The sequence below is a fragment of the Bombus affinis genome, chromosome 16 (assembly GCF_024516045.1).
Source record: "Bombus affinis isolate iyBomAffi1 chromosome 16, iyBomAffi1.2, whole genome shotgun sequence".
NCBI classification, from domain to species: domain Eukaryota; kingdom Metazoa; phylum Arthropoda; class Insecta; order Hymenoptera; family Apidae; genus Bombus; species Bombus affinis.
In genome coordinates, this window is record NC_066359.1 from 8615449 (window position 1) to 8636187 (window position 20739).

Consider the following 20739-nt stretch of genomic DNA (forward strand, 5'->3'; position numbering starts at 1 on the left):
AACGAAGAAATTTGGCAAAGACGAACAAAGTTCGAACTGCCGTTAGAAGACGCGCCGTTACACAACACAGGTTACGGTATTCGAATGCCGAAACGGTGAAAATGCGACGATGAATGGGCCGCGTGAACGGCCAGCAACTTTCCATAATCCTTAAGGGGATAGACACGATGATTAATCACGCTCGAGTGATTCCGTTTCCCCTTCGTGCGCTCCCTCTTCGTGTATCGCAGAATCGCGTTGCTCGCAGCTGTCTTTTCTCGGCCAGCATTCCACGGATGAAGGTTTATGCGCATTTGTTTCAGATTTCAAACGCTTTGCCACTTCGAACATCGGTAAAGCGTAGGAATTCTAAAACAAATACCACGCTTTTCGTCCGTCGTTGGTCGTGCGCGCCTTCCCCTGTCCTGCGCCTTTCTCAAAGTTCTCCTTTCGGCTTCCTCCATTTAATCACCTTCGATCGATCAACCACTTTCTCTCTGCCACCCTTCTCTTTTATATTCTCTTAAAGGTCCGTCGCCGTCGTTGTCCTCTCCTTTTCCTCTCGTTTTCCTCTCGCAACATTCACCGTCGCTCCCCTAACGAGTCGCTCCAACCAAGAAAATTGTGGCCAGTCTCGGCGAAGCTTGGACCAAACTTTCGTCAAACGACACAAAAAACACAATAACAAAGACTATAACTCTGCGTCGAACTCGTTCCAAGCATTTGTGAAACGTTAAACGAACCAATGGCCCGTAATGCAATTTGCCGATAAAGGTCGTTAATATCGTAGAAAAGTTTGCTGCGCTCGGCCGACCGGCCGGCCGGTCGCTCGCGAGCACCAAACTTTCTTTGCATTTACAGGAGAAAATTGCTGCCGGTAATGATCGATATTATTAACCCCGTGGTCGTTGGATACTCGCTTTCCTTCGAACCGTCATCGATCGTCGATCTTTGCAGGTTCCGTTTGAAACGTCCGCAGCCCCGGAACATTCGTTCGTATAGGGAGCAGCCAACTTTCGTTGCTTGAAATTCTTTTCACGACGTAGGAGTATGGAGTATTTATTGGCTTCTATCCCATTGCTTAACTCGGTTGGCATTCGGTCAACAGTGATTCGAGTGCTCGGAAAACATTATTCCACCTCCTTTGACCCTATTATTCTTCCCTAGCAACGACGCCGAGACAACCGAAATACCTCTGTGCGTAAAGATATGCTTCGTTGGCGTGTGCGGTTCACACATTCGGTCCGAATTAATCAGCGAGGGTAAAGACCGACGCGCGACGGGAAATGTGCCTGTCAACTCAAACGATCACGGCGTAATTAACTTGACGTGAAATTAAAATACTTTGATAATATCTGCCGAGTATCTATATGCTTGCGATAACTTTGACGAATCTCGTAACGTACATTTTCAAATTGCTTTCGGATTTCATCGATACAGTCATAGTTATCGAGTCATAGTTTATGATTCGGCAACAATTTCGGAAGAAAAATGAGCCTCGGTTTCAGAGCCGTTTACGCTTTGCAGCTAAACGATACGGCGGAAGAAGCGCGACACGGATCTTCCATTCGTCGAACAACCATTATCGATAGTTGCGAACACGAAACTTGCTCCGCCACGGAACTTTGTTCCGTTTCCGAATGTGTCAGTGGAGATGCGGCGGGCGCTGTACACGGAGGGAAAATTATTTCTAATTGGTTCCTAATAATCGAGGCACGCTTCCGCTCGAGAGGAGAGGCGATCCGAACAGAGTCGTCTACTTGGAATTCCATTTTCTCTATTCTTTTATCTCGCAAACTTTCCAGCCGGCAGAACTTGATTTAATCCCTTAATCCTCTGATCCGTCCATCACGTTTAAGCCGCCTTAGCCGGGCCCGGTTTTTTTCTTTCGCCCATCGGAAGAATAATTTCAACGGTAACGCGAGCTTCAAACGAATAAACATTAATCTCGTCGCTGAGCATACCAGGGCGGAATTACGACGATCACGAGAACGGGGACTCGTAAGCTCGAGCAAAAAGTCCACCAGGTCCTCCAGGTTTCTCCATCGTTTTCCCCGAAACATTCGATTTCTCGTAGAAATCTACGCTACGATGTTTCTATAATTTTATCCTTTTGGACGCGACGCAAGATATACGATAGAGCGTCGACGAATCTTGACACCTCGGAACAGGAACGAAAAACGCGTTTCTACCAAACCAAATACTTTTCACCGACAGCCTATACATTTTTCAGAGATGGCAAAAGTATTTAAACAGGAAATCGTATAATTTCATATTATAATCATAATACGTAATCGCTTTAACACATTTTATGTGCGCTTTAAGTAAAGTTTCCTCCTGCCAAATGCCATTGGCAGGTGTCAATTACGCCTGGTTATAGTATCAAAGAAATATCAAAATGTCTTGCGTACGGACATTCTCGCGAACCACTGCATTTTTAAGCGAGAAAAAGTAGATAAAGTCGAAAGAAACGTGATTCGAAGCCAAAGTGAAAAAGCCGAAAGTTTGGCAAAGGCTGGCATAAGGAAAACACGCTTTTAATTTGAAACTTTGGATTCGCCGCAAACATTCGCTGCCTCGAAACAGTGGAAATTGCAACATTGTTCGTAGCTACGTTAACGCACGGTATTTTACCAACTTTCTGGCGGAATTTAATTTAAGGTGGTTAATGGCTGCGTCAAAGGGACGGAAATTTGGAAAAATTCCGTTTGCAGAGGACCGAGCCAACGGTTAGATGCGTATCATCCTATCGCGTACGGTTTCATCTCGTACAGGCTGGTCCAAAGTTCATGGTACAAATCGAATCAGGGCTTATGCAGATTCTATAATATAGCTGGAAATCAGGCGTCAAAATCGAGAATAACAAAGTCGCGTTGGAAGCTTGCTTTTCGAAGAAATTCGGTTTGAAAATTTGTCAAGCATGATTCTCGGCTAGACAACAGTATAGATGACATCGATCATTGTAAAAGCTATTTATTTCATTATATCAAGTACCGTTGAAATTTCAAACTGTTTTCGATTCGAGTTCCATCTTCTGGCCAAACAGGCCCTGGACCACAAAATTTGATTACTCGTTTTCAAGTTATTTTCACACGTGGCGTAACCTCCGTTCCAATCGTCCAATCCTGGTCCAGTCGACGGATCGATCATATTTACGTAAATAAATTCCTGAGCATTCCGCGCAAATTTTGAAACTCGATGTTCTCAACGACGCAATTTCGTTATACTCGATCTCTCTTCGTAACATAGAATCTGCACGACCCCGTTCGTACCATCAGGTAAAATTACAGACAAGCCTGGATAGTGGTTCACACGTAGAACGGACACCGGTAATGGTAACAGCACGCAACTTTTCAACGCAAGAAGAATCGCGCTCCGATAATTAATCGTAAATCGGTTCTTTCGCTCCGACGACGGACAGGTTCTCGCTTGATTCGCACGAATCGTTCCGTTCGCTTGCTCGTACGTGCTTCAATCGCTGTCTGCATATCCTTAATAACGAACATCTTCGATACGGCGTTCAATTAGGAACGAGCGTTACCTTGTTAGCCGATGCAAACTCATTAATTTCAGTAGGGCAGATCGGAACTTTAGCCGTGGCCTCTTTGAGAAATCTTCAAGCTCATTAAATGCTCGGGCATGTGCGCCATTGTGAGCCATTGTGCGCCATTGTGCGCCCGAGATTTTTCCCTCTTCTTGTCCCCTTTCGAACTTTTCAAGTAATTATTTTACGCCGATCGATTATTTTGCCGCGGCTACTCGAGAAAACTTTCGCGCAGTTCCCTCCCATCCTCGCCCTCTCTCCTAGTTAGTTAGTTATCAGCTTCGTCGACCAGTGCCCGATCATTGCCAAAGTATTTTCGTTTATCGGAGAAACAAGGGAGATTCGACTGTCCGCGTCGCATCTCGGCCGCGCCGAGGTTGCCTCCGTTCGCGACATTGGTTGCGCGCGGCATTCCGAGCGGAACGAGTTTTCGGAAAAATTAGACTTGGCCGAAGATCAGTCCGGCTATAGATCGATAAGATGCCGTGGTTCCCTTTTCAACGGGAATTCGTTTGAAGAAAGAAGGCTGGCCCTTTGAAGGTTCCAAAAGGTGGCAACGCCACTTTCGTAACGCGGGTTAATTAATGCCCGTGAAGCAAGTCCAAAGGAAGATGGGGGGGGGGGGAAACACCGGGTGAGAGGGCGCTCAAAGAAGACAAAGGTTCCTTTAAAAAATGTTAATCGAGTTCGGTCTGCCAACGCCGCTCCAACCTTGAACACGTTTCTCAGGAATTTCTTTAGAAACGCTGCTTGTTTCACAGATTTTCTGAATGCGTGCGAGAAAACGCTCGTTTCGTTCGGAAATACGAGGTCCATATCGTGATCGTGATCGTTATTAAGTAAATCGTTATTAAGTATTAGGACGCTTTTATACATACATCGGTTTATCCGTATTTCTACTATGCTTTATACGTTGTTATTTAGCCGTATTAATTATTTAGCCGTTAATAATTCCAAAAGTCAGGCAATTCCAAAGGTCGCAACGGTCCTGAGCAGTGCGCAACGCCCACTGATAGGTCAATTTTAAAGAGCTCACCGCGCAACAGCTTCAGTGCCCGCCACTTTATCGGAAACAAATGAAATAAAAATCCCCCTCCATTCGTTCATAGTCATACGTCTAATAAATGCCATAAAATAGATTTTCTACCGATAGTTGGAAAAAGGAAATTGCTAACAATACGTACGATTTCCATGTGTCTAAGTTGCGTGCCCCGTTCCTCCGTATAAACGGTTGCGAAGAAATTTTCGATAGTACCGATTGCACGTTTCAGGGAAAAACGCGGATTATGCGCGTTTATTATTTATATTATCATCGTGCCGGTTTACCGTTCCTATGAATTATTTTCCATGGAAATTGTCTCGTTGTTATCGGCGTTGCTCGCTTACGTTGTTGTCGATCGATCGCGATCGATAGCGAAAAGGAAAGAGAGAAAAACAAGTTTGTTTTCTAAATACCAATTTCAAAGTTTCGCTACCCTGGAGACGGAAAGTACACAATCATTTTATACTTTTTCTTTATATTTAATGTTTACTTTTCTCGTTCATTCATACGAATGTACAACAAGGATCAAGAGAACTTATTTACTCGCCAAATAGCATGTTAGATATATGGTTTGAATATAGACGCGGTGAAGCGAGTTAATAGAGTTAATAAGATAGTTAATGGATTACAAGGAATGATAGAAGACGTTGAAAACACGGCAACCTATTCCTATTTTCGCCTATAATTGCATAGCATCCGTAATTGTAAAGATGACGTCAATGGAGTTAACGACAGAGTTAACATTCGTTGTTAGTATGCGATCGAGGACTTTCTCAGAATCAAGAACAGAAGAGTACTTGTAATTTTACGTTACCTGCGTAAAGATTACGACGTATTGCCGTTGCTATAGCTACACATATTTTATATGCCATTTAGTAAGCAAATAAGTTTCACTCACCGCTGTTGCATATTTGTTAGCGCGCTTCGAGTTCACATTTTTAGGAAAATACTTTAGTTTCCTACTTTTCACCGTACGAAGTAAAGTTAACGGGCGAACGTACGGTTTTCGCTAGTTAGGCTAACGGTAAAGAGAAAATGTAATTAAATGCAAAATTGTTGGAAACTGGACCACCGGATGGGGCATCATCCGATCCGATCGATCTATCGATACTAACGTACGCGGAGCTAGTCGATACTAACGTACGTTAGATGATATACGATAACCTCTTGCCAAGTCGGTTAAAGAAACAAAACGGTATAACGATCGGATTGCACCAAGCGTGCAAATACTTTTTAAACGATCAACGTCGACGTATATCAGGAAATTAAGCAGAGTGACGCGCACTGAACGAATCATTCGAATAATTTGTCGAATAATTCCTGGCGACTACGGTGGACGAATCGGTTGGCAAAAATCTTGTCAGTGCGCGCGTGCGAGCCTGCACTCGGCAAAGAAAGATCGACGAGGGTGGTCGAAGGTGTTCGAACGAGGAAATCGAGGGGAACATTGATTACGCGCGTTTCTCCGTGTCCGGCAAATTGGATTTTCTAATTTGCACGATCGATCCACGTCCCTAGCTGGATATGCATATCAACGTACGCACGCAATCGCCGCTTTAAATATTCCGAAGCCATCGGCGCACGCGGCCGTAGTCAGCGAACGGTTTCAGAATCGATCATCGAATCCAGCCGGGTACGGTGGGACGCGCACGAGCACCTACGCCGACGCGACGGGATTTTAACTAAGAGGAACGAGCGCGTTCGCATCTTTTTCTTCGACTCTCCTTCCACGTTTCGCCTTCGCCAGCCCAAAATCATCACGGCGAACGCTGAACGGAACGGTGCTAAACGGATGCATAATCGGCAGCTTAAGACCGATATGATTTTCATATCGATATATTATTCCAGAAACGTAACAACATTTACGGAAACTGGTAAACAGTGGAGGGAAAAAAACAAAGTCTAAAGCTATTTTATACGTAGTAATTATTTAACAAAATGGCCTGTTGCTCGTTCAAATATATGTATGTAGCACGGTTGTTCGATAAGAGGAAAGCATCGTTTTATCTTTGCAGTTGAAGCGTTGTCTAGGAGAAACGTTCGATTATCGATCGAACAGTTGCATGGATGTATTATACAACGACGAGAGACGGTGTTTCGTCGAACAGACGTGAAACAAGGCCGCGGGGAAGAATCGCGGAAGCAACTTCCTTGGTAGGTTATTAGGCGACCGGTTGGTTCAGTATCGACTCGAGGGCCGTGGCTAGAATATCAGCTGTCGCGCAATTCCGAGATAGGAGGGCCGTGGAATCGAAGCAACGGAAGCAAAGAAGAAACGGGAACAGCGATCGGTAGCTAGAATCGATTTGTTCGGGCCGGGGGGTACGAGTAACTCGGGGATGGAGTAACGTTATTTGCACGATTAGAGTCGTCGAGTCTCAGAGGGGCGAGGAGGGGGAGGGGTAGATGTCGGTAAAGAGAGAGAGAGAGAGAGAGAGAGAGAGAGAGAGAGAGAGAGAGAGAAAGGTGAGGTAGGGAGAAGGGTGAATTCTGAAATCCAGGCAGCTCGCGGAGGGTAAATGTGCTTATTCTGCTTGAAAGGGGCGACGCGTGGAAATAAATCTAACGGGGTCGAAGCGACGATAATATCTAGCTTCCCCGAAGGCATCGCTCCATTAACCGATATCGTACAGGCTCGTTTCTTTCGCCTAGTATCCTCGGTAAGGTTATTCCTTTCGAAACGCGGAATCGCCGGCTAGTCAATTACAGGGACGACACCGTTTGTCTCCTCGGGCAACGAGAGTCGTCGTTTCGATACAACACAGCGGAATTCTAGAACGTAGGCGGTAACGTTGAAGCTAGATATGCTATCTTTCGCACAGTACAACAACTATGGTCCGTCGTCGTCGTCGAGAGTAAAATTTGTCGATGCAGTCGGTATTGAGAGAGAATTTCGAAAATATTCATCTAAGACCGTGAAAATCATCGGTCTCTGGTATGGGAGTGCGGGTCCAAGCAAAGTTTCGATCCAAGATCCAAAAATCCCAATATACATACAACGTAAACAGAGTACAATACCTATAAATCGTTTTATCAATTAAGGTTTCTGCTTACTCTCGTTTATAATGCTAGCTGTTCAAGAGTATCCTTACAACTTACGGCCGATCGAATCGAAGGAAATTCGTCGGATGTGGAGAGCTCTACGTACCGTACACGACAGTCGAACGGACACATTCCCGACAGTACTTTCTCGCTATCGACTCTGGCGTTACTCTCCGAAAACGAAACGTATGCATTCTCGTGTGGACACGTAATTGAAGAGTACCGAAAACAGCTATTGCATAGAGCATCGTATCGCAGGAAACTTTCAAACGGACACGTATCCTTGATTAGGAGGCTGCCTTTTCCACGTTCGTCTATACCATTTAGGAAGAAGCTATCGCGCGTCCACAGACAAAGAGAGGACAAACGCGACCGCCACGTGTATTTACGATCTTTTAGTCGGCTCGTTTCACAAGGTTATTCGTTCCGCGCGGATTGAAAAATCACGCGAAACGGACTGCAAGCTGTCGCCGCGGGTCGATTCGACGCTGATAATTCTATGAACGGTACGCCGTTCTAATTTGTAATTCTCAGTGACGAATGCATAGAAAATTGCACACCTACCGGGGACATTGTGTCGTGATCTCCGCGCTTGATAAACCAGCGCGTGTGTGTGCATCGATGCCGAAAGCTGATGACCTTTGAAGAAAACAGCCTATCGTCTCGACCGGAACAAAAGCTTGCAGTTTATCGAGGCAGAGACGTAGACCGTTAATACGAATCGGCTCGTTTCCGCACGGCATCTATCGAACTCGGTGTGTATTTAATGGATTTGCGAACGTGGCTCGTTCGTCACGACGCTATCTCGATTCGACGGCTCGCGCGATGTACTCGATTTACAGCAGCAAGTGGAAACGCGCGTATCAATGAAATCTGCAAAATTCGTTTCGGGCAGCAGCTTCGACACGAATTTACGATCATCATCGCTGATATATCGTCGCTAATATATATCGCTCGTAAGAGAAACTTTCAACGAACGATAGCCGTTCTTGTCCTTCGCAACGCTAGTAAATAGTCGACGAGCCGAATCAGTTGCCTTATCGTATAAGTCTACAGACACGCGCATATATAAACAAGTTATTGATACAAGTTGAAAAAAGCTGGAAACATTTTTGTTCGCTTGACTTTCCTTAAAAAATGGCCGGAATGCAAATCACGTTGTGGAGAAGTAATAAAAGAAGGGAAAAAGAGCAATATCGATACATGTCGATCGCTTTTCATTTAAAATTTGCTCGTCGTTCAATGTTATCGTTATAAAAGTCGGCGACAAACACCTTCGAAGCAAACACTGAAATTTGTAAAATTCAATCATCGCAACAGTGGTAAAATTGTGAAAGCACGCGTGTACTTGTATGTAAGTGTGCGATACACACTGCACCCTCTGCACTGCACCCTGCACACTGCGCACGTGAGTACGTGATAGCGTGGTAACAGTATCAGTAACAGAGGGGAAAAGGGCAGAGGTACAGAGGTACGGGTACAAAGGTGGAAACAGCGAGGGAAGCGTCTAGCGTGTTCTCGTCGGAAGAGAAGACCCTTCGTCCCCTTTTCCGGGCGAAAAATCGGCCAAAAGTTCATGTATTAAAAGTACCTGCAAGGCCAATAAATTAGAACTGGCGCTCTGCCATTTCAATCTCGCGGATCTTGCTCGAGACAAGAACGCTGAAAACTCTTCTACGAGGCATCATTTTGTCGGCGACCGACTTGATTAATTGCTTCGCACGAATCGATTGATCACTTCCCACTCGGATATTTACGTCAGCTTTTCCGAAACACACAGTCTACCGATTACTTTTCATGTATGACAACTTACCGCCTGAGAACCGTTTGTAACTTTGTTACATGATCAAATTTCCGTCTATCCTTCGATATTCATTCCTTCCATCTATTTGACTAGGCAAGGCGTATATATATATTTTTCACGCGTCCATTCAAATATATATTAATTATATATAATGTATAAGTATAATCAAAGAGAAAGGAAAAATCAGCCGACCAGCTATTTATTTAGAGAAAAAGCACGAAATCTTTGAGAAAATTTCGATCAAGCGTCGTCACCCGGTTATAACCGCGGCAGTCATCGTACTTGATCGTACTTGACTTTTCTTCCTTTTTTTTTTCTTTTTTCTTTTTCTTTTTCTGTTTTTCGATGGCGTGCAATCGGTAAGTTATCATACACGAGAAAGTGTCACTTATCCGTCCAAACGGTATTTATCAATCTGTAAATTGTCACGAGATCGTCACGAATGTGCGACATTGAATGGCAAGGAACAACTTAAACGTCGGAAAATCAATATCCTTTGTAGGGAGCATGGCCGCGCGCCTTGTATTCCAACGAAATGTATTTTTTCTCTTCCTAGGGCAGCCCATTATTAAGCGAGTTATTAGGCAAACGAGAGAACGGCAGGCCGACGACGCACAGAGCGGAAGAAAGAGCCTACGATGAAGGAAACGGTAGAGGCAAAGAGACGGACAACACGGTTCTCCTACAACACGATTTCGCTCTAACAGAGCGTCCGAGAATTAGGGAAATGCTCGATTTCGATAAAGAAAACGCCATCGCGTTAATGGTTATATACCTAGCCGGTTATTTGGCAGTGACGAAAAAAGCGAACAAACAAACTTTATAAAATAAGAAGAGTAGAAAGTAACACGATTTTACAAAGTGGTCTATAATTCGATAAACGCAATAAATAACTAGCTACCATATATACCTGCTACAGTATAGATGACTGTTACCGATATGGTAACAAATTTTTAGTACATCATTTACCAAGATTCCTAGCGTATCGGTTTTAATGTATGTTTAATTTCTGTATAATTTCCCTGTATAACTCTTTCAGTCGTGAAAAGAAATAGTATGCCGAATAGTATGCTGTTGTTGACTTTCCTGCAACCTCTGACCCCTTACTTTTTCTACTAATTCTTCGTTTCGTACTTACAATGCAGCATTTTTCTCCTATACACGGAGAGAGGATACACCTGTAGCGTACAGTACCGTACAGGTTACGAACAGACGTAATCGAGTCGGTAAAGTTGACCCGCGTACAAAATATTCTACTTAGGTAAGGTATTCGAAATGGAGAAAAGAACGCTCGAAGGCGGCGAGCTTTGTCCCGGTTTTATTCCAGCCTTACGTGAATTGCGCACATATTAGATAAGTGTGGTTGTTGCACAACTGCCGCTCGGTTGCGTTCCGCTAAAATTGCTGCCCCGCGTCTCAAGTCTGCGCTTTCCACCGCGACCAACCTTCCCGCAAAGTGCCAAGGACGTTGTGGCAAGTGTTCGGACCACCGCGCTATTTCAAATTATACCCACTATCGTGTACTCTATTCTTATCTGTCAGCGTCCTTCTCTCGTTCTTCGTTTCTTCCCCCTATCCCCGCCCTTCTGGTAATAATCTCTGCTTCGCTAGCCCAGTTTTATCCGGTTGCCCAAATTGTCTATGTAAATTTAACCCACACGTACATTATACATATATCGATGGGTTACTCTACAAATATTATATGTCCACCTTTAGCGCTTTCGAGAAAAAAAACCCTCTCAACCCTTTTAGTGTTTCATTTCATTTTGAAAGCGTACAGCCGTGGGTTTCAGCGATTATTTTTCAGCAATGACAAATATACTCGACAGTAGCAGTAGCGCAGTGGAGTAAGCGCACTTGCCGTACAATCGAAATTAAATTATAGCGGAATGACAAATTTTTCCAGTTGTATCATCTTTTGGATAATCTCTATTTTTATCGTTTGTCGTTTATCGTTTATCGTTTAAAGATTCGTTGATACTATTTGCAGGATTCAAGAAAAATTAGAAATTGAAAATTTTATTTATTTTTAGGAGAGAGAGATATCTAATCCGTCGATTATCCTTCTAAAACGCGTTACAATTTCCAATACGTTTCATGTTCCACTTAAATGTCTTACTTAGAGGTAAAGAAGCAGCAGTTCAAGCGATATCTTTTCTTTATGACGTGAATGCTCATCATATGACGTTGAAGAAAAATTTGCCAACTTTCCGCGAGTATACTTGACGTAAACATCGTAAGGACTAAAAGTTCAATGATTTGTAATTAAATAGATACCTTTGCATCTGTCCATCTTAGAAACATAAACCGAGAAAGGTATCGGTATATAACCTTATTTTCTACCAAATGCTCCTTTTCTATAGATCTATATTTCCGAAAGATCTACGTACGTAGATACATGTAACACTGGTCAATATGGTGGAATTAGGTGTGTTTCGAACTAATTAATTGATACTTAAACTTCCAAATTAATCACGGGAAATATGATTTTTGTACGGCATAAAGAAACAGTCGACAACTATTTGTGGCACGGAAAAGCTCTAAAATGTGACGTACAATATCTGCTCGGTAAACCGTATGAGATATCTCTTCCTCGTCCTTTAGTTCAAGAGTCACGAATGATTCAAGAAAGTGTTCAAAGTGTCTGTCTCGTACCTCGACACACTTTACGGTTACTACGCTACGTACACGCTCTTTAGCATTGACTGCGTACACAGCTGTAGCGTGTCTTGACAATATCCACAAGCTCGTGAATAACATCGATCGACATGACTCGGATAGAATTTCAGACAATCGGTATTTTATACTCGCCAGAGTTCATTACTGTCCCAGCAACAGGAAAATAAAAATTCTAATCGTCGCATAGATCGAATTATGCTTGATTTTGATTGCTGGGTATGCAGGCGACGCTAAGGCGTGCACTGTGTGTCGAGACACGAGGCAAGCATTATCAATATTTTCCTTGATCCACGACTCCAAGACGTGCACACGTGTGTTCGCGTATGTTCACAGGATGTCATTTTACTTATTTTAACGTGTAAATTCGATCTTGTATTTCCCCCCTGGTTCCATGGTCGGTGAAATTTCACGTAAACTACGATATACGACATTTGCGTGCAACGATATTTCGTTTAAGCTTTAACGTCGAGCTTCTCCGTTCGAGAACTGTATGCGGCAAATATCCTGTGACATAGTTTTCTTTACGCTTAATCGTGCTCGTGGCCTCTCGCTCGCGGTTTTCTACCCGCCCCTGGCTTCGGCTTTAGTTTCCAACCAAAGCACCCCTCGACTAAATCGCCTAGGTAGAATGGCAGTTTCGGAGAGTAGCTCGGTATCCCCGATCGTCAGCAAATTGATATTGGATCCAGTTCCACGGAACTTTAACTCAAACGAAACTTGTAACACACGACGAACGAATCGACCTCGGGACGACGATGCAACGATGCGTATCGCGTAAGAGAAATACGTCCATGTATCATCGAAATAGCTGTGGCGATAGGAATCGCGGGAAAAAAGGAAAAACACTATATTAAGGGTGATCACGCGAACGACGCGTCGCGTCGCGTCGCGTCGCGTCACGTTGCGAGGAAGCGGACCGCCTATGGTCCGGCGATTCTCGCCCCGAGGACGCCCTCGAGTTTGTAGATTCGCTCGGTGTTTCACGATGATCGATACACGCTATTCCTCGATGAATCGTGATGAACGGTTAAGCTTTTTACTCCCGACGCGTTGACCAGCTGTAAATCTGTTTTTCTAATGCTTGTTAATATCGCGAGAATTAATTGGAATTGAAAAAGTGGGTCTCCAGCTCGTTATATTTACTTGTTCCGTTTCTTCCTCCTCCCCCCCTCCCCCCTCCCCCCTCCTCCTTCCCCCCCCCCCCACCTTCTTTTTCTTCTCTGCCGTTTGATCACCGCTGGAAATTAATATCGAGATTTCTCTGGGTGTCTTTCTTCCGTGACGAAATCTCGCGTAATTTCAATTTAATTAGAGAGAAAGCGCGAATTTGTTCTCTCAACTTACGGAACAGTGTGCGTGCGCGTGCGTGTGCGTGTGAGTGCGCGCGCGCGCGCGTGTGTGTTTGAGGGGAGAAGAGAGCGAGAGAGAGGGAGAGAAGTGGTCTGTAGCGAATCGCTTTTATCCGGGAGAACTGGCCCGTGGATCGATTTTAATTCGCGTTTTCGTTGATACGTTTAAATCGGGTCTCGCGGCACGTAGGTATGCGTGTCAGTGCACTCGTGACCCATCTCGTTCTTCGATGACGTCATTGCTCGCTGCGCTTAAACCTATGACGAATATGGCGCGCTAGGGAAACGGGAGTGGCTGTGGCAGGGTTCTTTTAACCGGCACTAGAACGGTGAAACGTGATCGGGAAAGCGAGGAACAATGTTGCGGGGCAGCTCGGACGAATTTACACGCTGTCTACGATCGTTTGATCGGCCCGCCGACCATCCGATGCGACCAGTTCACCCGCGAGAAATTAATTGCAATTTTTACGCTGACTGGTTCCAAAGGACGCCGACGCGTAATCGAGTATTTCATGGCCAGCTGTTTCGAGCGGAGAAGTCGAGCCGTGCGCTACTCCCGTCGATTCCAATCAGATTTTCTTAAGAAGATCAGCTTGAAAAGTTACATCCGGTAATTAACGGCGGAACGAAGCGCTCTTCAAAGTCGGCCAAACAAATGGGATTTCGAAGGAAGTCGCGGATCAGCGAACGATTTGTTCGATTCCGAACAGATTACTGGAAATACCTGCATATTATGAGCTTTGTATAAAATCTGTATAAAACCGCGGAGGATGGCCTGGACGGCGGGAAAATGGCAAATTTGTACCACTTCGGACATTTAAAATTCTAAGAAAGCGTCGTACTACGAGTGCCGATGTATCGTAAAAGTAAAGTAACTTATGGCAAATGTGACATGCAAGTTGAATAAATTGTAGGCAAATGATCGTAATTTCGAAACGATATATACGACTTACTTCTAAAACAAGATGCAACGTGTTTAAAGTATTTCGGGACAGGTCGGCCGTATCCACGTTTCTAACAACTTTCCTATGGCATTCGCTATAAATTTGCTACGCTTGTGTACCGTATTGGAATTTTATGTGCTCAAAGTGTTACGCTTTGATGCTTTGTCGCTATGCTCCTTTCTCGATTGGGGAAATACGAGCATCGTCATGCGTTCCTATATTCCTCCAGCGGATCGTCATTCGTCATCGAATCGTCTCGTTTTTCGTGCTGCTGTCCCTTTTCCCTCGAGTCAGCTCGTGGTAACGCGCGCGCGGTTCCACGGCAACGCACGGAGCAGCGACAGCGACGGTTCATCCCGAAATCCATCCGGTGACGTTCGAACGATAACGCGATACACAGATAGGTAATTAATCACGTCGATTAATCGATCGAATCTCGATTCAGTCTGTATACGCAAATATGTGGATCGTCATATCGTGACATGTTTATGACGCTTAGCCAGCCGGTGACGCAAACTTCATTATACATAATAGCGCGACAGAACGTCGCCTGCTGCCTCTCCGTGCAAAAATTAATCACGCTCGCGGTCATGCGCGGCCGCGACAGCCGATACTATTTCCAGTTTCCAGGTTGAGAAGGATAAAAGAAAGTCTTAATCACCGGTTGCAGACGATATCTCTTTTAGAGATAAAATAATAAAGCAACTGGGACACCGTCGCTCCAGTTCCTTCGTACATACTTGTACTCTGCTACTTGTCGAGAAAGAAAATCTAATTTTGCCAATTTCCACGTTTCTTCGAGAGACGCATTATTTATCTAGCGTGGAGACAGCGCGAGCCGCTTGCTTCTAAGTATTTACACTCGTCTCGCGGTCTCGCGTGAACACGTCCATGCACCATCAGGGGAAATCGATACGAGATTACGCAGCGACTTGTTAAGATTAACGTCTGCGTGCAAAACGTACAACATAAGCGTGTGGTTTTACGCACAGTGGCGAATCGCGACATGCAAAGTGCGTAACAGTAGTAACGTAACGCGATATTATGAATAATGCTGTTTCTGGATTCAACGCGGTGGAAATGCGCGACAATGGTTACGTATTACGCCCTGTCTATTCAAGATACGCTCTCTATTTTATCGCGAAATCGCTCCTTCGACCGCCCAACGAGATTTCTCTCCTTTCTACCTCCATTTTCTTATTTCGTTTCGTTTCGAACGAGACTCGCTCGAGTCGTCGAGCTCTTCGGCGAAAGAAAGAAAGAAAGAAAAGAAAAGAAAAGAAAAGAAAAGAAAAGAAAAAACGAAAAGGAAGAAAGCCGAGAAGAAAATAGAATAAAAAGTAGAGACGCGAAATTTGCCGTGAAAATGTAGAGAGTTGGCCCGAGGAGAACAGCCAACCCGACACTCGCGAAACGATATCGTCGTGTCATGCAACACGCGTTGGAGGGAAATGGTTCACTGGAGGCTCAACGCACGCTGTATATAGCGCTGCCTTTATCTTTGAGTGTCGGTAGACGGAAGAGGATGAGAAAGGATCCGGGAGGCCGGATAACAATCACCGAATATTCTCGACGGTCTGCAACAGGCAATCGTGTGTAACCGGAACACACGCCATGCCAGCCTGGCCAACGATTAACGACCGCGTCCGAGCAGAATTTACGAGAACGAGCAGAGAAAAGATCAGACGGAGAGACGAAAAGACGTGCGCGAAGGAGGCAGCTAAAACTGGCACCGTAACGACCAACGACCACGTATAAAATTACAGGATCGCGTGCCAACAAGCATACATCAGGTAGAGAGGAAGCAAGGAAGGAAGGAAGAAAGGAAAGGAAGGAAGGAAGAAAGGAAAGGAAAGGAAGGAAGGAAGGAAGGAAGGAAGGAAGGAAGGAAGGAAGGAAGGAAGGAAGGAAGGAAGAGTGGCCCGGAGGTGAGAGACTTGGAATTCCTAGGACACGGAGAAATCGCTGATCGAGCATAGCCATGCTGGCTACTCTCGCTTTGCCCGAAGGAGCAAATTCCCCTTGAATGGGAAATTTCCCCTCGGAACGGTGAGAGTGTAGCGGCTCGGTCACTTTGTTCGATCGCGAGGACCACGAGAAACAATTAGTAGCGATGAGCAAAGATGGAAATGGATAGACACTGATGGTAGACTGCAAATAGGCAGTACAGGCGAGCGATAGTAGGGGGAAATGGGCAGACAAACAGATAGGATAGGCAGGCAAGCAGGCAGGCAGGCAGGCAGGCAGGCAGGCAGGCAGGCACAAGCAAACAAGCGAGCAGGCAGATCTGCGGACAAATAGGCAGGCAGGCAGGCGTTACCTCGCTTGGACGTGCTGTCGGCGCTGCTAATAAATCCAGGTACGGCAATCACGAGAACAAAGAGTCCACAGTGTAGCCAAAACATGTTTACGTCTTAACAACATTGTTTAATTCCATTTTACATGACGCTCGTAAAACACTACGATGGCGGTGGTGCTCATGTCGCGCATAATCAGCGATACTACCTGGTCGCCAGTTGGATCATGAGTACACGACTGACTGACTGGGTTACGCGGTTCGGGTAGGAGCGTAGAAGCGAGCGAAAAGCGAGAACCGAGGGCTGTGAGTGGTATATAGGGGCGCACAACCAAAAAGGGAATAGAAAGGAGGGAGAGCGGATAAAGGAACGAAAGAGCAAACAAGCGAAAAACCGAGCGAAAGATTCCGGAGGGAACAACCGATACACCGGGATCTAACTGGAAAGAATGAGAAGCAGATGCGAGAAACGGAGAGAAATCGGCCAAGGTAGAGAATAACGAGAAAGAAGGAATAAAGCGGATAAGGACAGAGAAAGATGGAAAGAGAACCAAAGAATGTGAGATAGCGAGAGAGAGAAAGCGAGAGAGAGAAAGCGAGAGAGAGAGAGAGAGAGAGTGAGAGAGAGAGCAAGAGAGGCAGACGCAGAACGAAAGAGAGAATTCGTAGAGAGGAGAGGAAAGTAAAGAAGGCTTGCGGCGATAGGAGGACAAACCGGCACCGACGGTATAGAACGACGAGTCCTCCTAGAACATCGCGAATCTCCTGGTACACTGGACGACACGCGATAATGCACCACGCTAGCGCACTACTTCCGCGATCTGCTCCGTACGTCGAAGGATACCCCCTACTCGCGCGCGCCCAGAGAGAGTGAAGGTCCCGGTCTCGAATCACGCCTCGGCTGCCATCTTCTACCTACGCCGGGAGTCTGGAGTATGAAAATATTCTCTGCTGCCTCCTCCAACCCCTCGCGTCCCTCGCCTCCCTACCCAGCACCCCACCCCGGAGGAGCTTTCCATGTAACCCCTCTACAAGCTCTCGCCCCGTCTCCCACCCCTGCTTTCTACACCCGCTTCGTTCACCCGCGCCGTACACCCGCGCAGAGCCACCATCAGCTTGGGACCACCTCTTATCGATTCCTGCGCCATTTCCCGTCATTCCTGTCAAATCAATAACGCGGTGGCGGCAGCGCCGGTGGTGCTGCTTCGCCGGTGGTGCTGCTTCGCCGGTGGTGCTGCTTCGCCGATGGTGGTGCTACCGGTCCTAGTAGTGGTGGTGGTGGTGGTGGTGGTGGTGGCGGCGGCGGCGGCGGCGGCGGCGGCGGCGGCGGCGGCGGTGGCGGTGGCGGTGGTGGTGGTGATGGTGGTGGTGGTGGTGGTGGTGGTGGTGGTGGTGGCGGCGGCGGAGGAACCGGTGTCGGTGCCGGTGCCGGTGCTGTGTCGGTAGCGGTGGCGGTGGCGGTGACGGTGACGGTGGCGGCGGCAGCGACCACCACGGCGGCTCCTTCTTCGCCATGGATCAAGCACAGATACAGAGATGCGAAATCCCCAGCCGAGCGAACCACCATTTTCCACCGTTACGATCACGAACCACCGCCGTCCGAAAGATGGGACACTGGCCGCCTCACCTGCATCCCTGCCGGACCTCGTCGCCCGGACGTTGCCCCGCGATACCACCGTTCTTCCACCCACAAATTTTCCTACCCGATCTCTCTCTCTCTCTCTCTCTCTCTCTCCCTCTCTCTCTCTCTCTCTCTCTCTCTCTCACCGCCTGCTGCCGCCTCCCAACCTAACCCCATACCGTTCTCCCTCTCAGCCTGTATTCATACATCACACGTCATATATCGCGTCGCGCGATCGTCGACCGATCGCCTTCTAACGATCAGCGGCCTCCTGGACCATTCTCGCTACACCAGCTCGCCTATCTCACCTCTCCTTTCTTCTCTCGAGTACCTCTGCCGCGTGTATATCGATTTCGAAAGAGTGAGAAAAACTGGAAGAAAACCGAGCACTTTTGTTTGGACAAAAGTCTGAGGACGAGTCGAGATCGCGGCGAGAACGCGGTCTTTGCTAGGGCTCTTCCAAGGGTAGAGCGCGGCTTATTCGTGCCTTTTATCGTTTACATGTACATGCGCGCGCGTGCACACACATACACGACCGGCATACAAGATCGAGTGTGCCTATTCAGCTCGCCTCGCTAACGAAATTTCCTAACATCTTACCTGCTGGTTTCGCACATAGTACGGACAGCGAGCAAGCGCAATCTCACGTCCCTAAATTTACACGTTGTGACGAGCAGCTGGCATCTGCTGCGACTTTGCGATACGCGTTATTTACAATGACCAATCTCGTCGCGTGGCGCAACGTTTATTTCGCGACTGCGATTCGTCGGTAGGTGAGCCAACGTAAATAACACGAAGCGATCGATGCTGAAAATACATTGTCGAAACTCACCGGCCAATTAAGCGATATGAAACTCTTCGAATTTTGAAAAGCCCTGGACGCTCTCTCGACTCGCGAAGCAACAAGGACACGGCGCGGTACGTCGACGAAAGGAAAACAGATTTGTCGTGGAACACAGGTGGAAACCAGCGAAACCAGGTCCCGCCCTGTACACTGTACACTTTCATGGAAAGCGCGTGTGGTCATTGACTCGATATTCTTCGACCGAGCAAACAAATTTCATCGAAAGCTCGTATACCGCGTTCTATTCTCCCGTTCGATTCCCCTATCGTGTCTCTCCTTGTCGCTGGAAACCCTGCTCTCTTGCGTTCTCGAGAAAGGATTTTACGACGACGAGGAATTTTTATCCACTTTACCCGTATATTTCACCCAGCTATTTATTTGTTATTCGTTTACACGCGTGCCGCAACTTTCCCGCGTCTGTCCTGTCGTGATTTGGCAACACGCGTATAGACCCATAGACTCGTACCTCGGATATAATTAGCCGACGATGCCGATCTCGCATCGTAATCTCGTATCGCGTTCGAAGAATAAAACCAGTCGCCACGATCTAAATACGCGCAGGTACGCGCCAATAACTCTTTCACGCGTCTCGAATGCGATCCGCCTACGAACTGCAGCCGAGTTTTCCTTTTCGTAAAGGCACGAAAGCACCGAACTGTAGCCAAACAACAGGTGCACGCGGCTCGCCTATCGATATCGTCTAATATCATGCCAGGGATATCGTGCCGCCGTCATTGCGCGAGCAACGAACGTCGAACCCTGGTGCGATGAACCTGTCAGTGTGCACATGGTTTTTTCTGAATTGTCTGCCACACGTGTCTACGTTATCTACGGACAACTGTCCGTCGGTGTTGACTTGGCCTAATTATTACCGAGCATCCAGGGTAAAGATGTATTCTATCGAAATGTTGTGCAGCAATTTCGCTGACCAGCCTCTTGCGAATCGCTGACTCCGACAATCGAATCTCCAGCTCCGTTTTCAGCATCCTTCCATTCGTTCCTATGTATAATTCGTACAGAAAAAGTGTTCCGACGCTCGTCTTTCCATCTTTCATACGTATACGTTATAGAAAATATTTTCTAGTCTCGTTGGTACTATAACGAGACGCGGCTAACAAGATAATACTGGTCAAATTTGAAACGGATGCGAAAAAAGTTGCGTATAAAAGTTACGATATATTTATCGGAAGTGTACAGTTTCTAAAGGTGATTAAAGTGTTTAAACGGCCAATTGTCCGCTACATTAATAAACCACAATATACAGCAATAAATACAGCGAAATCATCATTAGCGCTAATTGCACGTTTAACGTTATTTGTTGTTTCGCTTGAAATTTAGATAGATCGTTGTTCGACTTGTTAGATAGATCGGGAAAATAATTTTTTTCCTCTAAAGACGCAAAATTTGTCCACCATGGAATTCATCGCTTGCCTAATAAATCAAAGGCTTGGGGTTATACAGAGCAAGGATAAACGCTTTGACGAAACAATTTGCGATATTCTTTGAGTAAAAACTTTCAGTTTCTTTGAAACATGTATACCTCGTGCATCTAATAATTTTCAATGCGCCAATCGATCCGTCTTGACATTCGCTAT

The 20739-nt window shown here is 46.1% G+C and overlaps 3 protein-coding genes across 21 annotated transcripts in view; 1 reads left to right on the forward strand and 2 right to left on the reverse strand.

Annotated features, from left to right (window-relative positions):
- Positions 1-17610, reverse strand: part of LOC126925541 (disintegrin and metalloproteinase domain-containing protein 11) — a 73288-nt gene extending 55678 nt beyond the window's left edge. For 8 of the 18 annotated variants that reach the window (XM_050741170.1, XM_050741164.1, XM_050741168.1 and 5 more), the window contains exon 1: positions 16704-17610. In XM_050741170.1, the coding sequence (XP_050597127.1) occupies positions 16704-16788 (85 nt within the window). In that variant the 5' untranslated portion in view covers positions 16789-17610. The remainder of the gene's footprint in view (positions 1-16703) is intronic. The other 10 variants (XM_050741167.1, XM_050741159.1, XM_050741175.1 and 7 more) reach the window with 3 other exon arrangements.
- The window catches only part of LOC126925544 (centrosomal protein of 131 kDa), a 109403-nt gene that overhangs the window by 57542 nt on the left and 31122 nt on the right, over positions 1-20739 (forward strand). The gene's annotated exons all lie outside the window — the stretch shown is intronic.
- LOC126925554 (basic-leucine zipper transcription factor A) overlaps positions 1-20739 on the reverse strand; it is a 92198-nt gene that overhangs the window by 46624 nt on the left and 24835 nt on the right. The gene's annotated exons all lie outside the window — the stretch shown is intronic.